Source organism: Crassostrea angulata, chromosome 10 (assembly GCF_025612915.1).
Source record: "Crassostrea angulata isolate pt1a10 chromosome 10, ASM2561291v2, whole genome shotgun sequence".
In the NCBI taxonomy this organism is placed as follows: domain Eukaryota; kingdom Metazoa; phylum Mollusca; class Bivalvia; order Ostreida; family Ostreidae; genus Magallana; species Magallana angulata.
Genome location: NC_069120.1, coordinates 29,998,276 through 30,020,118, shown reverse-complemented (window position 1 = coordinate 30,020,118; position 21,843 = coordinate 29,998,276). Strand labels below are relative to the sequence as shown.

The 21,843-nt window shown below is 33.4% G+C and overlaps 1 protein-coding gene and 1 long non-coding RNA gene across 4 annotated transcripts; both read left to right on the top strand.

Annotated features, from left to right (window-relative positions):
• On the top strand, positions 1-11,012 carry LOC128164500 (multiple epidermal growth factor-like domains protein 11). 3 transcript variants are annotated; one of them, XM_052828380.1, is made up of 7 exons: positions 1-558; positions 4,206-4,296; positions 6,368-6,877; positions 9,562-9,697; positions 9,780-9,832; positions 10,310-10,388; positions 10,513-11,012. In XM_052828380.1, the coding sequence occupies exons 2-7, from the start codon at positions 4,257-4,259 to the stop codon at positions 10,538-10,540; spliced, it is 846 nt and encodes a 281-aa protein (XP_052684340.1). In that variant the 5' UTR covers positions 1-558; positions 4,206-4,256; the 3' UTR covers positions 10,541-11,012. The 3 variants fall into 3 exon arrangements, with proteins under 3 accessions (XP_052684340.1, XP_052684338.1, XP_052684339.1); XM_052828379.1 differs by lacking the exons at positions 1-558; positions 4,206-4,296 and adding an exon at positions 4,373-6,274; XM_052828378.1 differs by lacking the exons at positions 1-558; positions 4,206-4,296 and having other exon boundaries at positions 4,368-6,877.
• Positions 11,013-18,945: 7,933 nt separating this feature from the next.
• Positions 18,946-20,998, top strand: LOC128166650 (uncharacterized). Its single transcript, XR_008241162.1, has 2 exons — positions 18,946-19,154; positions 19,672-20,998. It is a non-coding gene; the product is annotated as an uncharacterized LOC128166650 (long non-coding RNA).
• The last annotated feature ends 845 nt before the right edge of the window (positions 20,999-21,843 follow it).

Below are 21,843 nucleotides of genomic sequence, written 5' to 3'. Positions count from 1 at the left end.
ACTATTACTACCACACCGTTAAGCTCTTATGATGCAATCGGCTTAGATTTGTTGATGAACTTAGCAATTAAACATAGCAGCCAAACGCTTTGCTTCATCAAACAAGCGTGATTTCCAGGAACCTTTTGACAATGTTGACTTGGACAACACGAAGAAATTAACAGATACAGCGGTAAAAGCTTTTAAAAGAGTATTACGCTGTTGAAAATATGTCTGCCGACTTCTAAAATCTATCTGCTGCTGATCTTTATAAAAAGCTGACAACGTTATATTGTGAGATGAGGAAACGAAAGGGGGAAATGTAAAGAAAAGATACTTTAATAGCATATAAACATGGTTTGCAGTGTTATTTTGAAAAAGCCGTGAAGGAATTATATGTTATTAAGGGAGCAGAGTCCAAGTTATCAATGATGGCCTTTAAGTGCATAACAAAGGAAATGAAAAGACAAGGACTCGGTAATGTTGTCCACTATCCGTCTATCACTGACTAGGACTTAAAAACAATTTTATTCGTACCTAACACCGGACCAGGAAGATGCGCAACGTTTACAAGACAAGGTATGTAGTACATGACTTTGCACATGTATTTAGGATAATGATCCTTCATTTCAAATTTCATCACTATTAAGGGTTAACTAAAACATACAATTGTACTATTGATTTATTTAAAAGTTGCATTCTTGTTTGTGTTTTAAAAGAGCAATTTTCTCCCCAATATGATCAAACTTTATTTTGCATTACATTGCACTATTGACAAAGAGGGAGATGGCTTTGCCGTCACCATAAATGGTAATGGTACACTCTGTGTAAAGCCACTGACAAGGCAAAAAAGGAAGATAATCAGATAGCCTCCGATGGAAGGATGAATGAAATGAAATGACTCCTGCCTAGAACGGTGTTTATTTTGAAAATGTGCCTTTAAGACATAATAAACTGTAAGTGAAATTAGCAAAAAGCAGGTTTGAGTTATGTTTACACAAATCACCCAAGCCGAGCAACCACAGTGCATGTTTTAGATGTGAGACGCCATATAATGATTGTAACCGGACACAAGTCAGAATTATCACTTAAAACTTGTTTTGGAATTACTGATGAAAATGCTAACAAATATTGTCTGGAAAACATTCCGAAAAGATAAAGGAAAATTTGAAAACAAAGGAAAAATCAAAAAATCGTTGGATGGTGTATCCCCTAATTTTAATCTGTTGTTCACAGATTTAAATTCACATGAAGGCTCTTTGATGGAGGATTTTTTTCATTAACAATTCTACAACTGTTCCAGCATTACCTTTAATTACAACATATAGCCAAGACACAGAAATCAAGTTACACTTAGAAGTAAATATGTGATATTGTTAATGACATTGTTATGTCTGTGATATTATGATGTTATAATCAACAAATGTTATCTTCTGTTCAAACCACTTAAGGTTTATTATAATTGAACAGATATATCCCTCTGATGTCGGTCAATGCGTTGTTTTATGGACCTGACGGAGACTGTATCGACCTTGGACTCGGTCGATATTCTCTACGTCAGATCCATCAAACCATGTTTTGACCTCATCAAAAGGCTATAATTGTATAAAGAAGAATTGTAAAAAAGAATATGTTTTCATATGCTTTAATGGATTATTAATTAACACTCCTTTGGTTTTTGTTTAACTTTAATAGTGTTAATATAAAACCCCGGAAGTCAGTGATGTTAATACGGTAGCCCATTGGGCCATGTAGGAAAAATACTTTATCTGGCAGCCACCAGTTATTATCAGGCGGCCGCCACATAATTTTCTTGCGGCCGCCACATAAATTATTTTGCAAAACGTGAGTATAAGTGTATTTATATTTGGTTAAAAAGATGGATGTTGACACAGCCGCTGCTCTATATTTTAATATGGTGTTTATCTACAAAGAAATCTAAAAACACCACAAAATAAACATGTCGATAGCTAGACTACATGCATGATTATTTTCATTATAAGAATGGAATGAAAATGCAAGCTGTCCCTGTTATGTCCCTTTATTGTTATGTTATATATAACTTGTAGCCGTATTTTAAAAACTCTCTGAAAAGTATTAAATTAAGCAATTCCAGTGTTTCTGTTGTATAGGTTTCTAGCTAATGTATTCTCACGCTTGAATTTGGTATGCTGATCATCAGTTATATCATTCATATAAAGTCTCTTAACTGACCATACATTTTTTACCCAGAGAGACTGTGGCCAATCGCGATCTTGTGACAGCTGTCGTGGTCAATAAAACTGACCTTAATCTGCGTTGGTAAATAATACCAAAATTAAAACATTTAGAAAGCAGTGCGTTCCTTTACTTATACATATAAACTGACCTTAATCTGCATTGGTAAATTATACCAAAATTAAAACATATAGAAAGCAGTGTGTTCCTTTACTTATACATATTTACATAAACAGTTAAGATTTCCTGAACGGGTATTTAATTTAGTTTTAAAAGTTTAGATCAACTCTAAAATACAATGTTTTACAACATACATTTTAATACAAGGCACAAAGTCAATAAATATATAAATCATTCTAGATTTTAACAAAGTCTACTATACATTCAACTCCACCAGTTTTTCAAAACGTAAGCTCTGCAATTGATATTTAATGTCAAGTTTTAGAAATTATTAATAAAACTAATAAATTAGTAAGTATCCAGAACTCCCTAAACAGCTCCCTTTAAAACATGCGCGCGCATCAGGAAGCCAGGTTTTATCTGGCGGTCGCGAGATAATTATGTCGCGGACGCCAGAAAAGTATATGGCGGCCGCCACATTACAAGGGCAGGCCGCCAAATAAAATATTTTTCTAAGTGGCACCAACGGGCTTCCGTATGGTTATATGATCGATTATCTTAATAATACGAATACTATTCGTCTCGACAATAATTTCCTGTTTTTTGTTGGTAGTCTTTTGTGGAAAATTCAGGCTTTATTATAAAACTAGAGCTTTCGTCAGTTACATGTATACCCCCGCTCCGAAGGAGAGGGGATATACTGTTTTACCCTTGTGTGTCTGCCTGTTTGTGTGTCCTTCTGTCCGTACCAATTTTTTCCTCAAAGATTTCTCAGTTGCTGCAGGTCGTACATCCGAACTGTTTTTCAAAGGGGATCGAGCTACAGGCCTGCTGATAAAAATGAACTTTGATTATACACATACTCTCTTTTACAGAAGGATTAATGGTTTGTCAAAACATAACATATTAGATTTAACTTAACCATATTTTCTAACAGAGAATGACTTGTATATAATCTTAGGTCTATTAGCAATCATACAACTAATTGTTTCAAATACAATTTATGTTCGTTGATATTTATTGTATGTACTTTAAATAAATAATATCATTCGATTTACCAAACGTGCTATTTTATTAAAATATCTTTTTATTCTGCTACTATATTTTGCCTTTTGGGAAAGGGTAACCTTATATAAGTTCTGCCTGTTGTCCAATCCAATAAAGATAGTTTTAATTAAATGAGATTTAATTATGTTATCTTTTAACATATAAAATCAAATAATTTAGAATAGTCTAGCTTTCCTTTTGTAATGATAAATAATCTCCTTAAACGATAACTGAAGCCAATCCGTGGGATTGGATATCAACTTTGATAATTTTTAAACGCCGGATATCCTGGTCAGGAGACACAGTCAGACTGTTTAATTATTGACAAGCAGCTACTAAATTACTCAAAAAGTAACTTCATGTTACGCCTCGTTATTGCTATGTAGGATAATTTACATGTATAAACATTGGCCAATCCATGAATTCATAAATATATGCCGCTAGTTGATATCAAATATATCCTACGCATCATAGTATATGATAGACATTAATAGACGGCTTAACAATTATTATAGAACAAACAAATTTAAACAATGTGATTTCACCTCCACCAGAGAATTAAAACTAGAGAGTGTTTGCAATTTTACCTATTCTACGGCACTGTACAGGCTGCATAAACTATGAAAGGGGGAGATATAGACCAACCAAAATCTTCACATGAAATAAAAAACACCGTACACCATTCTTCAATATCATAATTCTTGTGAGAAAGGTAGGAGGTACACCATAACTTATGTTTAGCTATCTATTCTTTTAAAAATGTTCATATAGATTAAAGGGGTGGGATGCATTCAAAATTCATTTTTTTTCCTATGTATTTAAGAAAATTTTCTGTTTTACAGTAAATGCAGAAGGCTGCCCAACCAACCCCTACCCCCTTCCCCCAATGCTAGATGTACGTACCTATTATAGAAGTAGTAAAGAATATCACAAGTGAGCATTGACTTACAGATATAATGTTCAGTAGTTTTTTTTTAAATATCCGTATCAAATGACCAATATTCAGTTAACCGGTATTCACTCTCAGAGCACACGATGATGTAGATAGAGCCGTTTCAACAAGAGATTGGACTTTCCGGCGAGTTACTACTTACTTCACTCATCAAAACAAAATTGACTCTGTTTCAACTAAGATATACCGGTGTATCCCTAAATGAATGTGAAAGAGTACCATTGCGTTCAAAATATTCATATCGAATAGCCAATGACTGTACAGCTATCATGGGCAAACCCCGCTTTTATCAAATTGGAGATGGTAGCGTACTGCTCAAAGTCCAAGCTCTTGTTAAAACACATCCAAATACACTGTACATGTACTAGCGATGTTGAGAGAGTATCAATGGTAGTTGATTTAGCGCCTTGTTGTTGGTCAAAAATAGCTAAAAAACAATCAGATTATGATAAAGTAATATTGTACATCTGACAGTCATGATTTATAACAAAAAACTTATTTCATACGTACTTGTACCAAAACATTCATACCCAATAAAAATCTCGAGTTCAATAAAACCTCAAGACAAGCAGTTATGCAAGTGGCAGGTTGAGTTGGAATGGAAAGAAAAAATGTTGAACAACATATTTCTCGGTGAACAGAACCCTACTGATTTGCTAAAACAGATCCAGTCATTATTTTAGGTATATGCAACAAGTAAAAGTTGATTGGGGTATAAATTTAAAAAATAACATTTTACAATGTAACACAAGCTGGTGTTTTGGATATGGCTGTTTTATTAAAAGCTAAATATCACATATAAGACGGGTTTTGTTGGGCAATATAGGAAACCGGACCCAAATTTTGTCATTAATTAATAAGTTCAAAACAGCACAATTTATTGTGTTCCGTAAATTACAAATTTTTAATACGTAAGGATTAGTAGCTGCCAGGTTGTTCATCCGAATTGTGTTTCGAAGTGGGAGCTACAGGCCCGCTGATAAAAAGAACTTTGATTATACACATATTCTATTTTAAAGAAGGATTAATGGTTTGTCAAAATAATACATGTTAGATATAACTCAACAATGTTTTCTTACAGAGAATGTATATAATCTTAAGTCTATTGGCAATCATAAGTATTGGAATTTAACCTTAATGATAAATTTATTTCTACAAGAAGCAGCAGACTTGATAAACCCAAATCCTTAAAAAATTACTTCAAGACTTTTTGTACGTACAGCCATATTCCTGCCCACCAAGTGGTTGGCAGGTCGGTTGTTAATCTATTGGTAAATTTTGTAAAATAAATAAGCCATGACCAAAATGACCAAAATCGCCAATTGATGTTCTGGTGTTCTTTTTTAATTGATGTATGACATGAAAGTTTAACTCGTCTAAAACTATCAAATGATCCTGGACCAAGTTCCTTATAAATTTTAAGAAAAACCCTAATGACAATTTGTTAGCCTCCTTTATTACTTTAGTTTCCATTGATAAATCCATAAAATATTTTCGACTTATCTATTTTGAAAAAAATATTTTATCAACTCTTGTCACCCACTCATATAAAAAAATATTGTGATTAAACAATTGTAAATAATTGCTGACATATACGAGTCTTATAAAACGGTTATGAAAAAACATTGTGAAACCATCTAAGTGATTGTAAAAATTCTACCTCCCTTTTTTTTTCTTATAGATAATACAGTCTGTTGTGGATCCGGTGTGTTGTCTTTAGTGCACATTTCCTATAAAGTTTTACGCCCGTGAATAAATTAAATATCATCTTGAATGACTGTTTGACTCGAATGAAAAGGTCAAGAGTTAAGGATATGACTAACTAGCTATGTTGAAGTTTGTTTTATGATATATATATATACATTATTACACAAACAATGTAATCTTTGCCAAAAATGAACAGACCAATATTTCTTACTATTATATGTTATATGTATACTTGTTTTTTATGCAGATTAGGTAAGGATACATCTTATTTTACCATCATCTTTGTATTTTTCTCCATGTCAAGAAAAGTATTTTTTCTTTGTGTTTGTAATTTCTTTACGACAGGTCAAACTCAGTCTTGTACAAACTGTGGTGGAGATGGTTCCTGTAACATGGATTCAGTGTGTAACAACGGATGCTTACCCGGGTTTTATTCTTTAACTTGTACACAAAGCTGTGGTAAATGCGGGGGCAATGGTAGTTGTAATAGACAGTCCAGATTCTGTGACGAGAGTAGTTGTTTACCCAGATATTTTGGTCCTCTGTGTATACAGCTTTGTCCTCTGAATTGTGGAGGTGACGGAAGCTGCGACTTTCAAACGGCTAACTGTCTTCAAGGATGTAAATCACGATTTTCGGGAACCAGGTGCGAACTATTTGTTGCGTGTCCTAGTTCTACTTGTAGAGACCCATGCCAAGCAATAAATGGAGGGATATGTACTTCCGGTTGCCGCTCTGGTTATTTTGGAGATATATGCAACAGAGTTTGTAACTGTCAAAATAATGGCGCCTGTGTCCAGGATACTGGTGTTTGTGAGTCGATATCTCTGACAACAAGTGTAACTGTTCCGACAAGTAAGTCTTCTAACCTTTTCTCTTACAGATATTTGGTCAATATTTATTCCTTCATACTTCTTTTAAAATTATGAAATGTGATTAATCATTCGAGAGACAAGGTTACGGGAATATGTTATTGTTTAGACAGTTGAAATTATAGACAGACTCCCTTATAAATGCAAGCAGTTCTTCAGACTAAACGTTACTTACATAAAAGTACTTTTTTTTTAAACAAATGATTCTTGTTGGATAAGGTAGTAATAAGAAAAACTTAAACACAATGAACAGTTATATAATCTGTGCCTGGATATCGACTACTGGTCATATTCTTCAGTGGCATGATATCAATCAACCACTTATTAACCGTGAAGTAGAGACAACATGCATTTCCTTCTTCACAGTTAATGAAAAGAATACATTTAAAACAATTATCACCCCCAAATGTATTAAACAATCTAACTCGAAATACGACATCAGATTTTGTGAAATAAAGACATTATACACACTTGCTTCTTTCCGCAATATCATTGGTCAAACACAATTATATCGGATCTGAAGGTTAATGCATTTTTTCTCCAATTAGTCGACGTGCTATTTTACTTGAAAACATTAGGAACATGTATGTTTATAGATGAATAAATAAAAATAATCTTCAGCTTTAAATAACATGGAGTTGTATATTTATTCTAATTCACAAGCAGTACTTAGTAGATGTGTAGAACAGTCGATGTACACGGTAATGTATCAGGTATAACAAACTCGTCAATGCTACAAAACATTTACATTAAGAAAGTACCAGATGAGTCCTTTTTATTTTATTTTCATTAATTATTGGCAATAAAATTTACAATATCTAGAGTTAAAAACCATCAAACATGAACGTATAATATAATATTATTAAATATAATACTAGACAACATTGAGATGGTGATCATCTCAATAGGCCCCGCTAAAAAAGCGGGGAATAGTATGAAGAGCATTACAGAGAATTATTTTGCATTGACCTTGACCTATAACTTCGAAATTTTCCTGCTGGTATAGCATTTTTAATTCAACCCCATTACCCATTACATACAGGCAAGTTTTGTTCAATATTAGCAAAATCAAGCAAATTAGAAATTGTGTACAGTCTAAAACTTATTATGAAAATCAGCTATGACCTTCATATTAACTTTGTTCAAAGTAATTGCACACCTTTAATCCAAAAGCTATCTCTTTATGTGAAGTATGAGCGAAATAGGGTTAAGTGGAAAGTTTATATGCTCCTTAAAAGGATTTTTGTCAGATCCGGTATGACCCTGACACTTAAATTACAGGCGTCAGCTTACAAACATCAATCAAGGTTACCAAATACCGTTTACTCAAAAGCTCAGTCTGTTTAAGTGAAGTATGAGCCAAATAGGGTTAAGTGGAGAGAATGTACATGTATATGCTGAAAAAAAGAATTTTTGCAATGTTCGATATAGCCTTCACATACAAACTTCATTCAAGGTAACTGTCCTTCATTCAAGGCCCTTCAACCATAAGCACTGTGTGAGTGAAGTATGAGCCATTTTCAAGCAAGGGGAAAGAAGATATGTACAGTACAAAAGATTTTTCATAATTCTCCTATGACCTGAACCTTAGACCTAGAAACCTTATTCAAGTTCACTGCTTAGCCAAAAGACACACTGTTGGTGAAGTGAGCCACAATGACTAAAGGGAAAAAAGATATGCTCCAGACTAGAATTTTCGGACGGAAAGACTGATTACCAAAGGGCGCCAGCAGAGCGGGACCCTTATAATTACGGCTCTTAAGAGATATAAAAAAGCAGCGTTTTTCCCCATTTGTAAATCACTCTACACAATATCATTTTTTGTTACAAAGATGTGATGTCTGACATGAGACATGCTCTATCGGAAACTGTTATATATAAAAATTGACCACGATACGATTTGTATGTAGCCTTCATTTTGGTTACGTAAATATAAATACTAGTAAATAATCGAAAACTCTGATACAAAAAAAAATCTTTAATTTAGGTACATAAAATAAAATAAACAATCAAGTTTCTTTTCACATCTGTTTTTTAGGGTTTAAATCGTCGAAAAATCATGCAGAAATTACCCGTTTTAAGATAATGCTTCAGACGCATTTTCAATTTTGACAACTTTTCAAACAGAGAGGAAATTAGGCGGATTTCAGGTTTATTATAATGAATGCTGCACAGTATTTTCCTAAGGATTTTGTTTAAAAATGTGCGAGGTCAAAAGTAAGCATGTCAAAGTTGCGCGGTGTCAGTGCAAAAAGATAATTACATGTATATATTAAAAATTGATAAAGGACCGGTTACTGGTTGAATGATTCATAGACATCTCTATTTGGAACGATAGAAATTGATCATTCAACCTAGATACGTAATACATGTAGGGTCATTAAATTACGTTCTGAATTATACATTTGTCAAATCGTATAGACAAATTCTTTTTTTTTTTTTAAATAAATAACATTTCAGCATGTGTGTACCTGTATTTGTATTTTACACCATCTCATCGCAGGTGCGCATGTCAGCAATAGCATCTTCCTCTTTTTTCATAAGATAAGCAAATGATTGAGAAACAAACCTTAAAGTTCGCTTCATTCTGATTATATTGACCTGCTAAGGTTTTTCCCATAGTGATTTTACAGAATATTTATCAAACACCGTTTCCTTCTTTTACAGCTGTATCTGATATAAATGACAACATAAACAACAAGAACGACAACACAGCATTGTTGATTGGTCTATCGGTATCCCTTGTGCTGGTGTTGATACTATTAGTAATAGTCATTCTATTATTAGTGGGATATAACAAACGGTGAGAAAAACGTTCAGATTTCAATAATGGCGAATTTACCAGCATTTGGTTCTATGAAAACGTAATATATTTTTTTCTACAGAAAACGGCCGGAGTTTCACGTATATGAAGGACCCGTTTTTCCGCCATCCGAAGGTACATCGAACATTAACTTTTTAAACTGATCTTTAAGTAATCATACTTAAACATCCATTTATGTTAACAAGTGAAATAAATAAAATTTGTATTATTTATCTGTTGCATGTGAATTGCAGCTATATTTAACACACTTTTATCAATTTACAATTGAATTAGTGGTTAGGATGATGGGATTATTATTGAAAATAATATTAAAACTTAGTTTAAGTTTGTTCCATAAATTTCTATATAATAACTCTGCAAACGATACAGAAAAATGACATATAATGGAAAATGCTGGTAAGAATCACTTTCCTTTTAGTTGAAAGTTTAAAAAAAAATAAAAAAAGACTTCGCATATTTGGTAAAAAATACTCCCTCCTGTTTTACTCTGATTTTTAACAAACATTTAGCTGATTGTATAATTATCTTTCTGTCTATTAATCAATTATTGATTTTCTCTTTTAATGAACCCGTTTTCTTTTTCTCAATAAGGAGCTATTGTTGTGTATGATAGTTTGGATTTGCCTCCAGAAAACGAGTATATCGAACTTCGTAGCGATTCCATAGACAGGTAAAACATCAAAAATAATTTATTATATTTACTCGACAATGAAACCAGGTTTAATCATTCATAATACTAAATTATTTGATTTAAAAAAAATTTCTTCTGATGAACTAATGTTTGTCTTTTTCAGGTTCAAAATAAATAAAATAAATGCATAATAAGGATTGGCAAGAACCAGTAGACACGCTACATGTAGTAACGCTGCTCTGTTCAAAAGACTTATTACAGTGTGGACGGTAAATCCCGAAGATTTAACTTTTTACTCATTTATGTACACAACAGTGAACTTTCGATCCTTCCCTGTTCTCCTAGCCTGGATAAAGAGCCGGCAAAATTTTGATGATCAATGTTGCCATGAAATTAATTTCATTTTTGTTCCATATGTTCCATTTTTTGCACCTGATTTGATTTTCACCACTTCTGCTTTGCTAAATCCTTTTTCATTTTTTTTCAAAGCATTTAAGCTTATTAAAGCGTCAAGGGTCTTTAAAAAAGCCTTTTCCATTGTAGTAATACATGTACGAATTTTCTTCAGTCAGTTGCTTCATGGACAGATTTTTACTTGATCCTCCCACACCCACTCCAACAACAATTTTTTTTTATAAATCTAAAATAAATCTAAATACTTGGTTTCTTATACATTTATACTTATAAATTAAAACATTTTGCTATTAACTTTAAATGCCTCCGACATAGAAACTGCTCAAACGTTTGGTATTTCAACACGCGTGATATATGTCTATGGTGGCATATCTCTGCTCCTTGTGTGCAAGTTAATTTTCTATCACATATGTCGACATGCAAGATAAATATGTTGACATGCAAGATAGTTATGTCAGCATGCAATATAACTATGTTGACATTCAAGAAAATTGCAATCAAATGAGAATTATAAAAATCTCCAACAAGTGAAAAGCTGTCAATGTGACAGCAAACTGGGTTTTCTTTTAAGTGAACTGTATCCATAATCCATGTCAACAAGTATCCAGTGAAATGCAGTACCCTATATGCAACATTTTGCCAAAAAATGACTAAGTTCAAAAGCTAGTATTTTTTTCATAAATAATCAGAAATTAAAATCCTAGCAATATGCACGTCTCTGATATATGTACAATTAATGTGCAAAGGAACAACTTCCTATCTTGAAAACTGTAGGAGGAGTTATCCGTACAATGAGGGTACCCTATATGCAATATTTTGCCAAAACATGACTAAGTTCAAAAGCTGGTATTTTTTTTGATAAATTATCGGATATCAACATTCTAGCAATATATACACCTCTAATATAAGTACAATTGATCTGAAAAAGAACAACTTCCTATCTTGAAAACTGTAGGAGGAGTTATCCGTACAATGAGGGTACCCTTTTGGCAGCCGCCCGCCATTTTCACCATTTTAATAACCGGATTTTTCCGTTGGAAAACCCGGTTAAAAATCTCTTATACATGTATCGCCAACGTATGACTTCCAAGATGCTAGGTGCTCCTTATTTATGTTGACATGCACCTTACGTATGGTATCATGCGAGGTAAATATGTAGACATGCAACTTATTTATGTCGACATGCAATTTAGTAATGTTAACATGCAAGATAAGTATGTTGACATGCAACATATTTATGTCGACATGCAACTAAGTTATGTTGACATGCAACTTATAAGTTGCATGTCAACATATTTATCTCGCATGTCAACATAACTAAGTTGCATGTTGACATAAATTTTCGTGCATGTCAACATAGTTATGTTGCATGTTGACATAACTATTTTGCAAAACAACATATTTATCTTTATGGCGACATATTTAATAGAAAAATAACTTGCACACAAAGGGTAGAGATATGCCACCATAGATGTCCGTAAACTATAATTGAATTTTACTTGATATAAGTATTAATTGTAAAATTAATCAAAAACCTTCTTTCATTTTATAAACCAGCCCGAAATAGAGAAAACGAGACTAAGGTGGTGGACACGCTTTGGCGGATTCGAGTCAGTGGGAGTTGGCATTGAAATATATAATTGCAATGAAATAATATTGAATGATTACGTAAAAACTAACTATATTTACAAGGAACTTACTGAGAGTACACATAAAAGCTAATATTTGAAAAATGTAGAATAAACAGAAATAGCCAATTCGAAAAGTGTAGGACGAGTTCATCAAAGATTGCGGGCATAAACAATATACGCCATATATTTTTGCCCGGTCCTAGAGTCAATACCTCTACCCAACGGGATATGAAACATCTACCCGAAATTTAAAATCTAGGAAGGGGGCTTAATAACCTTTCTAAATATGAAGTCAGGTTTAAATTAGTGCCAGTTAAAAAATTAAACCATAATATACATCTACACTTTATGACTGTTTTGGACTCGCGCTAGAGGGATAACCTCTACCTTTAGGGACCTGAAATTTACAATTTTGATAAAGGACTTTATTGTCTTTCTTAATATGCAGTCGGTTTATTTTCACTGTCAGCAGAAGTAGAAGTAAAGAAGAAGTTTTTTAAACATTGTGTGCATTAACACTATATGACCATTTTGGCCACGCCCTATAGTCAAAACCTCTTACTCCGGGGACATAAAATTTACCATCTTGATAGGGTACTTTAAAGTATTTTCGAAACCCCTACCATGGGGGACATGAAATACACAATTTAGTAGAGAGCTCTCTGGCATATGTAACTATGAGTTCAGTTTTTCTTTCAGATGTGCGAAAGTAGAAAAGAAGATTTTTTTTAGAAATAATCAAAATTTTACCATGTTTGTCCCATGTTCCCAGTGGGGCTAGAATCAATGAAATTTACAATTTATGTTCCCCTTACACAAAAGATGCACCGTAAAACATGCTTAATTTAATAAGAATTTGTCAAGTAGTTTTGAGGAAGAAATTAAAAATGTTCCATTGTAAACACAAGACGCACGACGACGGACAACAACCAATTGCAATTGGTCACCTGACTCACTCAATTATATTTAGAGCCATTTTAATAAGAGCTTGAACTTTTAAATGGATACAATTAGTCTGTTTGTCAGAAGAAAGTGTCTAATTGTGATCTTTATTTCCTGATTTGCAAAAAGAACTCGGTAAATAATATTTAGAGACTGACGAAATAGCAAAGCTCTTTTTCTTAGAAAATACAATACAGAATTATAGGAAATCGTCATTAGCAATGTATTATGTGTGTTATTGTACATTTGTTTATTGGATTTTTTTCTCAACATAATAATGATGCAGTTAGGAGAATAAGGAAATTTTCATTGCCATTGCACATGAACCTGTCAGACGTTTAGCTGATGTCCCCAGCGGAGGACATAATGGCTCTAACTTCTAGTTTAATAACCGGGGAGGAGGTTAATTGATGATTATAAATTCACTAATCGGTTAGGTCAATAAATCATCGGTTAGGTCAATAAAAAAAAGTTCAAACTTTTCTTGCCAAACCAATAAAGAAAAATGGGTCATTTATTAAACATAAGGGAATGTATACAATGAAACGATTACTACTACACTTTCAGCATGCCTATAAATCATTTCCCAAGTTCCTGGGTAGGCAATGTCAATGAAAAATGACAGGCCAAATAAATTATATTACTCCAGATGTATAGGAATGTATGCAAATAGGAATACACATATAGCCTGTTGCATTAAAGTACACAAAGTGACCAATCAAAAGCACGCAACTAGGCTTACAGTCCAGATGATATCGGTTTTCTATATTCAATTTATTTCACTCACACACCATCAATGTGACGGTACATGAGGTACATCAATATGTTTTTTGACGGAAAAAAACTTCGAGATATCCGGGTGCTCGAGATAACCGAAGTCAAATTGACAAAATTCTTCAATTCCATTAGTATTCTGTCCTAACAGTTGACACAGGTATTCATATATGCACTGTAAGTCGAGAACCGGTATGAACGGAAATAAAAAAAAAATAGACGGAATATTGAAACGATGTTTTAGTTATAGACATTGCACAAATACACTTTAATAAAAAAATAAAATAAAATGAACCGTTACAATTATTTTGAATAACATTTGAACAAACATACAAGCATTATACATGTATACAAGTTTTCAGAGTAAAAATGGAACAATTTTACACTATTGTCAAATCTCACATTACACGGGTGATGAAATTACAGATGACACTGTGACAGTCTTTTGATTTGCACTGTGATTACTGGCACAGTCACTGAGGAGCGCGATGAGGGATCTCTGTACTGAAACAGCTGCACGGACTTCTGCTGATGTCACTCGTCGATGTATCTCCGGATAGATGGGAAGGGGATCCTTTGTGTCTTCTGTCATCTCGATCCAGTCTTGAATTACTTTAAGGGCGGCGTCAACTTTCTGTAGTCTGTAGAGTAGGCTACTTCTGGGGCGGCTCTGTGGTTTCTTTTACATCTTCTGTTTCTTCGTTTCTCGCTGCGATGATGTTGTCTACGATGTCTTTATCTGTGACTGCTTCTGTTGTTATCACTATCGACGATCTGGGTGTAGTCCTCAAACGGCACTCAAAAGTCGAGGGCGGCTAAGGGGATGTCATCTTCTGGTTCTTCTTCATCGCTGACGGGGGAAACTTCATGCTCATCGATGGCGGCTATTACGAAGTTGGCGTGGCTGAAGCAGTTTTAATGGTCTTCTCTGTGACTGTCAAATATTGACAGATATAGAGAATTTTCCAATTTCGGCTTAAACCATATATGATAGAGTAAAAGATTTTGTGCGATTGAAATTTCAATTATTACGTTATAGAGTTTCTATATTTTCAAAATATAGTTTTTAGTCTGTGCTGGATCACATGTATAGGTTTAACAAAGCGCACTACCCATTGTAAAAAAATATTAAATAACTTAATACATAAAAGTACAAGTGTTCTAATTTCGATTCCATTTCACAATATATCAAAAACTCAAACACTAAATTAACAACTACTGAGTATATCTCCTACATTTAGATATCAGAGACCATTACATATAGAATCAATTCAAATAACGAATGTTGTGATCAATAAATTCAGCACAACATTAATAATCTACATTTGTTTCCATATATAAGAGTTCACATTTCTGTGTTGTACAACACCCTACTCATTAAAGTTATTCTTTGTCACTAGACATATGTCTTCTTGCAATTGTGAAAAAAGATGTTCATCCTGTACTGGTTTGCTCAGGCTTTAAAAAACGACCATTTCTTTCACCTGAGGAATGCTACAGACAGTCTCTGTTGAAATTCCAGTCTTTTCAATGATTTAACTGCATTGACAACCTCTGCACTCAGCTTTTTTTTTTATGATAAGCCCGACTTCAAAAATTCTTAGTTACCTGTAAAAAAGTACATTTAAAAATAAGTTGCTAGGGCATCAGTTCACATATACCATTACTTTTCTAAATATTTGAACTTAAATAACGGTACATAAATTTATCAAGTAAAAAGGTTATTTAAGAAATAAACAGGCCGGCTTCTTACAATTTTTGAAAACGTATCAACCAAATCGTGACTTCATAAAAAAAGTTAGAATTGACTTTTACTGTTCTACAGGTTATTTTAAAAAAAACATACATGCACCTACAAATTTAGCTATATTCTTTATAACGGTACATGATGTATAATATATGCATGTACATTTTACCTCAGTTTGCAATGAAAGACACTGTATAGCATCCCCCCATTGGCGGGTTTATTTTTCCTTCTGGTTCTCACAGCTCTTCCAGTGAATATACATGCCTTATTCGAAGAAAAAAGTGGTACTTTGAGCTCTGTTTATAGCTGAAGGAGAACATACTCCCCATACCCTTCCCATTGGGTTTCTTTTCCAGTTTCTGAATTAAAACTCCTCCCTCCTCCTCCAGTATCTGTCTACCAATGAATTGAACCATTTCCCGTTATTATTCCACATTCTAGCCTTTCCTCCAACAAACATCCTGGAACAATAAATCTTAGTGTTCAAAAGTATTACATACAGCTTAGAATTTAAATAGGATATCCATATTTTTTGCCGCAAACCTTACAGTACCGATCATTATCCCTAAAAAATCACATGGCCTAGCAGGTTATGTGTGAAAATTAAATCGTGTGTCTCTTCGTCTGTGTTTCTGATTCTGGTGGAAAATATCTTTGCGTATGGAAGACATATTCAGCGACTCTCATGCACGTAATTATCATTTGAAAACATGATAGTTCTTCAAAAGGAAGCTTTAGATGGCATTATTAATAAAACTTCATCAATTATAACACACGATGAACTATCAACTTAATAATATATTAAAAGTCTGGAAAGGTGACCGAATGGTAGAGCTGTGCAATTTAGTCAAACTTAAATACATTTCAGTCATATTTCAGTTGATTGAATTGCACAAATTTGTCCTTTTATAAGAGTAAGAAATCCTATAGGTCAATATATTAATTGAATAAATATTTATACATCTATCACAATTAAAACAAGAAAGAAAGCTAGTTCAGAAAGCAATTGTCATCGGAGGGGACTATAGCTTTCCTCTGCGTCTGTCCGTCCGTCTGTCTGTCCCACTTCAGTTTTCCACACTTTTTTCTTTATGTGTTTGAGGAATAATATAAAATTTGTTGAACAGCTTCAAAATGTCAAACTACAGATCAAGTTTACACTTTTTTAGCGTCTGGTTGACATATTTTCGGGAAAATTAATTTATATTCAAATTTTTTAATGTTCGGGTTCGATATTCTGCAAAACAGTGCATTGTTTTCACAATTTCCACAAACCGGTAGGAGACGTGTATTGCTTATGCAATACTCTTAGAATGCTTGTTCTATTAATTGTGGTCAATGCCTTAGATGGCATTCTTTCTCCAGCTTTACTGATAGCATGCTCTGGCTCCGCCTATTTGATACGATTAATGCACATACTTTTTAATTAATTTAATATTAGAATCATATGATAACAAGAACAAATTTTATACAAGTTGAGCTTTATCTTTAAAACCTGCTGACTCAATTATAATCTAAGAGTACCTTATTGTATCTTACATGTTTACATAAATTCAAATTATATTTAAAGTCGTATTTACATAGTTATCATATCCCCGGTCACTTGCTTTATTGTATCCAACCATATGAACATGACTTTATATTTTTGCTTTTATTTCAAAGGTGCAGAAAGGTGATAAAAATATTAATATCTAATATTTTTTTTTATATTTGATATCGATAACGCAACCATTTTTAGGTGTTTATATACTAAAACGATACGTCACATTTTCACCTGAGTGCCGGATATAGTTCAAACTCGGTCTGGGGAGAATTTATATTCACCAATATGGCAAAAGATTTGCTTACTTAAAAACACATTTCGATTCAAAAGTATTTTTAAAGGGCAACTAGTTCAGAAACAATGAACTTATATGGAACGCTATTTATCGTCCTATCCAACTTCACAAAATATATATCACAAAATGAAAAGGGACCTTGACAAGTTAGGCAAGTGGTCTAAACAAATAGGTGGTTGATTTAAATCGTAAGAAAACTATAAATTTAAACTTTTCTAGGAAAAATATTCCTACCCTATTATTTAATTTGGAAATAACTGTCCTGATGTTTTACTTTCAAAAATCCACGTTCATTTACTAGGTTTCAATTTCTAATCTGATGCCGGGTGGAAACTATGTACTCAAGTTATGTATGAAAAGGCTCGCAGTCGATAAATATTCTGCGTATGCTTAAACACTCTCTTTGTCGAGATGTATTAATAAAATAGCACCGATCGATAACTCTCGAGTGTGCTAAATATAACCAGATCCCACAATGCATTGCGCGCGACGCCATACTTTCGGACAATAACAATGGATGTGCAAAGTGTATCCACAGGCACCTGAATTTTTATCAATCAGTCGCTTAATAAGTCATATATCGAAAAATTCTACCCCTACTATATATAAATACACACCTGAATTTTTATCAATCAGTCGCTTAATAAGTCATATATCGAAAAATTCTACCCCTACTATATATAAATACACCTTGAAGAATTTTTCGATATATGACTTATTAAGCGACTGATTGATAAAAATTCAGGTGCCTGTGGTGTATCTCATGTATCAGCAGTTAATATTAGTGAAAAACACGGGCGTAGAGGTGCAACTAAGCATTGTGCTTATGGTCTATGTAAAAGTGACTCTAGATACATGGATAGACCAGGTATGGAAGGCGTTTACTTTATTCGCTTTCCACAATTTCATCGGGAACCGGAGAAATGTACTCGATGGGCCAATGCATGTCGACGAGAGCACTTTACTGCTTTATCAGTAAAGAAGGATACCTACGTATGTAGTTTGCATTTTAAGGGTGGTAGAGGCCCCACGGAAGAATATCCTGACCCAATTCCGGCAACAGCTACCAAATATGAGGTAAACAGAGCTGACCCACATGTAACAACTTTTTTTTACAAGACATGTAAAAGGCCGCCTTGTCCAATGAATGTTTAATATCAGCTGTTTATCATATTCATTAGTCTAAACTATCACACTAAGATTGTTGGTAGATATAGGTAAAATTAATAACAAATGCTACAACACAAATTTGTCAGAAGCAAAAAAAAGGCCGTTAATGCGGAAAAGTTTGACAAGGTCCCCAGAACTCAAACGCAAGAAAAGTGATTTGGTAGATAAAAACTTTGTTGAAATCAAGGCTGCTGGTGTACCGCCGGATATGGATCATCACATTACTAATCATGATGCAGTCCAGGCAGCAGAGGCATTATTAATGTTGCAGAATTCTGAAAATGAACGAGTGAGTTAAACTTAGGGGTTTTGGAAATTTTTTAGATTCATATCAACAGGTTGCTATCTTGTGTCTATGGTGTATATTTTATAAGAGGAGGCATCTTTGGTCAAATGTGTTCTGCCTTTTCCATCTAAATAACAAGTATATAAAAATTATTTTTTACACTTTCACCCACTCTGTTAAAAATTTAGATAAGTTAAAAGAACTTAAAACAACAAAATGATTTCATTGATACTGCATTACTCAGTAAATTGGTAAGTTGGTTGCAATAATTGTAGAAAAATATGCATGTTATGCAGTTTTTCTACAATGCCTGCAACTGATTAGCCTACTTTATTCAACAAAGAAATCATTTACCATTCAATTAATCCTGATCAGGTAGGTTAATGTTAAATGCAATGTATTTCACCTCAAGTTCTTTATACTTGTAAAAGTTTTCAGTGGTTAACACTAAGCAAGTACCAATTTTTTGAAAAGAAATTGATTTTGAAAGAGTCAGAGTCAAACTTATTTTATTTTTCAGGTAAACATTGTTTCTGATGGGCAGAAAGGACCAAATATCCAGGATCAACATTCGATGTTAAAGAATTCATGTGATGAAGAAACACAGACATCATCTTGTTGCTTAACCTTGAATGAATCTTTAGCACTGAAATTTTTCAATTAAAAAACAAGATTTCTGAACTTGAAAAAAAATGTATACAGTCAAAAGCGTTGTCCATTGATGACGTGAAAACCGATGACAAGAAAATGACATTTTACACGGGGCTAACTTATGGGCAGTTTATGTGCTTGTGGAAATTTCTGGGACCAGCCACTAGAAATCTTTCTCGAATAAATTATTCCAGGAAACTTGAGCTTACACCATCTAAGTCAAGGGGACCGAAGAGAAAATTGTCACCAGAAGATGAACTTTTCCTTACACTGGTTAGACTTCGTCTCGGATTATTGCACACCGACCTAGCCTATCGTTTTAGTGTTTCAGTTAGTACTGTCAATAACATCAACATGGATACAGTTCTTATATTTACAGTTTAATAGACTACGTAGTGCTATGTTTCCATCTAGAAGAATAATTACCAAGCATTTACCAAAGTCTTTTAGAAAGTATAGAAATGTACGTGTAATATTAGATGCTACTGAGTTTTTTACACAAGTGCCTAGAAATTATGAGCAGCAGGGCAATCTTTACTCTTCTTATAAAAATCATTGTACTTGCAAAGTTCTGATAGGAATAACACCTTCAGGTGCAATATCATTTGTATCTGATGTGTATGAAGGGGCAATTTCTGATAAAGAAATTTTTAAAAAGAGCAAAATTATGGATAAAATCAATCCAGGTGATCTGGTAATGGTAGATCGGGGATTTAATGTTCGAGACATTTTGTTGCAGAAAGGTGCAGGTATTGTAATCCCACCATTTTTGGGCAATAGAACCAATTTGTCACAAGAAGAAGAAGCGCAGACTCGTGTTATCGCAAAATTACGAATTCATGTTGAGAGGGTAATAGAGCGCATAAAAAAATATAAAATTTGTAAGAAAATTGTACCCTTGAACACACTGTCAACTTTCTCCCAAACAATCTTTATTGTTGCATGTTTGGTAAACTTTCAGAAACCAATAGTGAAATAAATGTGATGAAAATTTTTCTGATTTCAATGTAGATTTTGAAACTGAGTAAATTTATTAGTAGAAATTAATAAATTTAATTTTTACTTTTTTCAGTGGTAATTTCAGAATTTTCTTGTTCTTGAGGGTTTCGTCTTACCTGAAAGATTACCTGTATGTACTTGTTAACTTACCTGTGAATTTGCAAAATAAAAACAGTATGCAAGAATATGAATGAAAACTTGATGTTTTATTATGTACAAATGTAAATTAATACTTGAGCTGTACAATTTCAAGTTCACGAGGAAGTCGCATGAGGAAATATTCTGGAACAAGATATTCTCTATGGAAAGCTTCAAGTTGAGGACACATGTAAGACCACAAGTCATTATTGACAAATATTCTCTCCACTGACATACCCTTAGGAGACCAGACAACAAAGTCACAAAATTTTAATTTACACAAAGTTAACTGCATTTGAATCTGATAATAGTATTTGTGATTTCTTTTTAGTCTCAATTTTCCTTGATTATCTTTAACACAACAAAAATTTCTACATTGCTTTGTTGACAAATTTTCTATGAGGATTGCAATTTCTAAGTACATATGGGCATTTAATCTCAACTAGACCCTTTGTTTCATTTAATTTATCAATGAATATTCCATCAGGACTACATCCAAGAGTAGGGTGTTTGGGGTTCAACCACAAACCAGTTTCCTGCACACTGTAGTTTGGATGTTGCTGTTTGTAATGTGAAAGAGCATTAGATTCACGTTCACGCCCATACAGTACGGCTGCTGTTACAGGGGTGTCTGACCACAGAAGTCTATTTACTATACTCGTCATACCTGTTCTGACACATTTAATATCTTTTGCATTTGATGCTGTTACCCTGCACGATCTATTTACCTGCCAGTCCAGAGATGATGCCTGACCTACTGTGTTATCAACTACAAATGGGGAGCATTTGTCAGAACACATATCTTTTAAATTATCAATAAATTGTCTACATTGAATCTTTAGAATATCTACACCATATTCATCTATACTGAAATTTTCATAATAAAAATCTAATAAATTTGTCC

Bases quoted from the DNA above. Each gene is read 5' to 3' on its own strand.
- LOC128164500 (XM_052828378.1), top strand. From the start codon at position 6,211: ATGAACAGACCAATATTTCTTACTATTATATGTTATATGTATACTTGT. The intron at 9,833-10,309 runs GTACATCGAACA...TTTCTCAATAAG, and splicing joins CGTTTTTCCGCCATCCGAAG to GAGCTATTGTTGTGTATGAT. The intron at 10,389-10,512 runs GTAAAACATCAA...TGTCTTTTTCAG, and splicing joins CGTAGCGATTCCATAGACAG to GTTCAAAATAAATAAAATAA.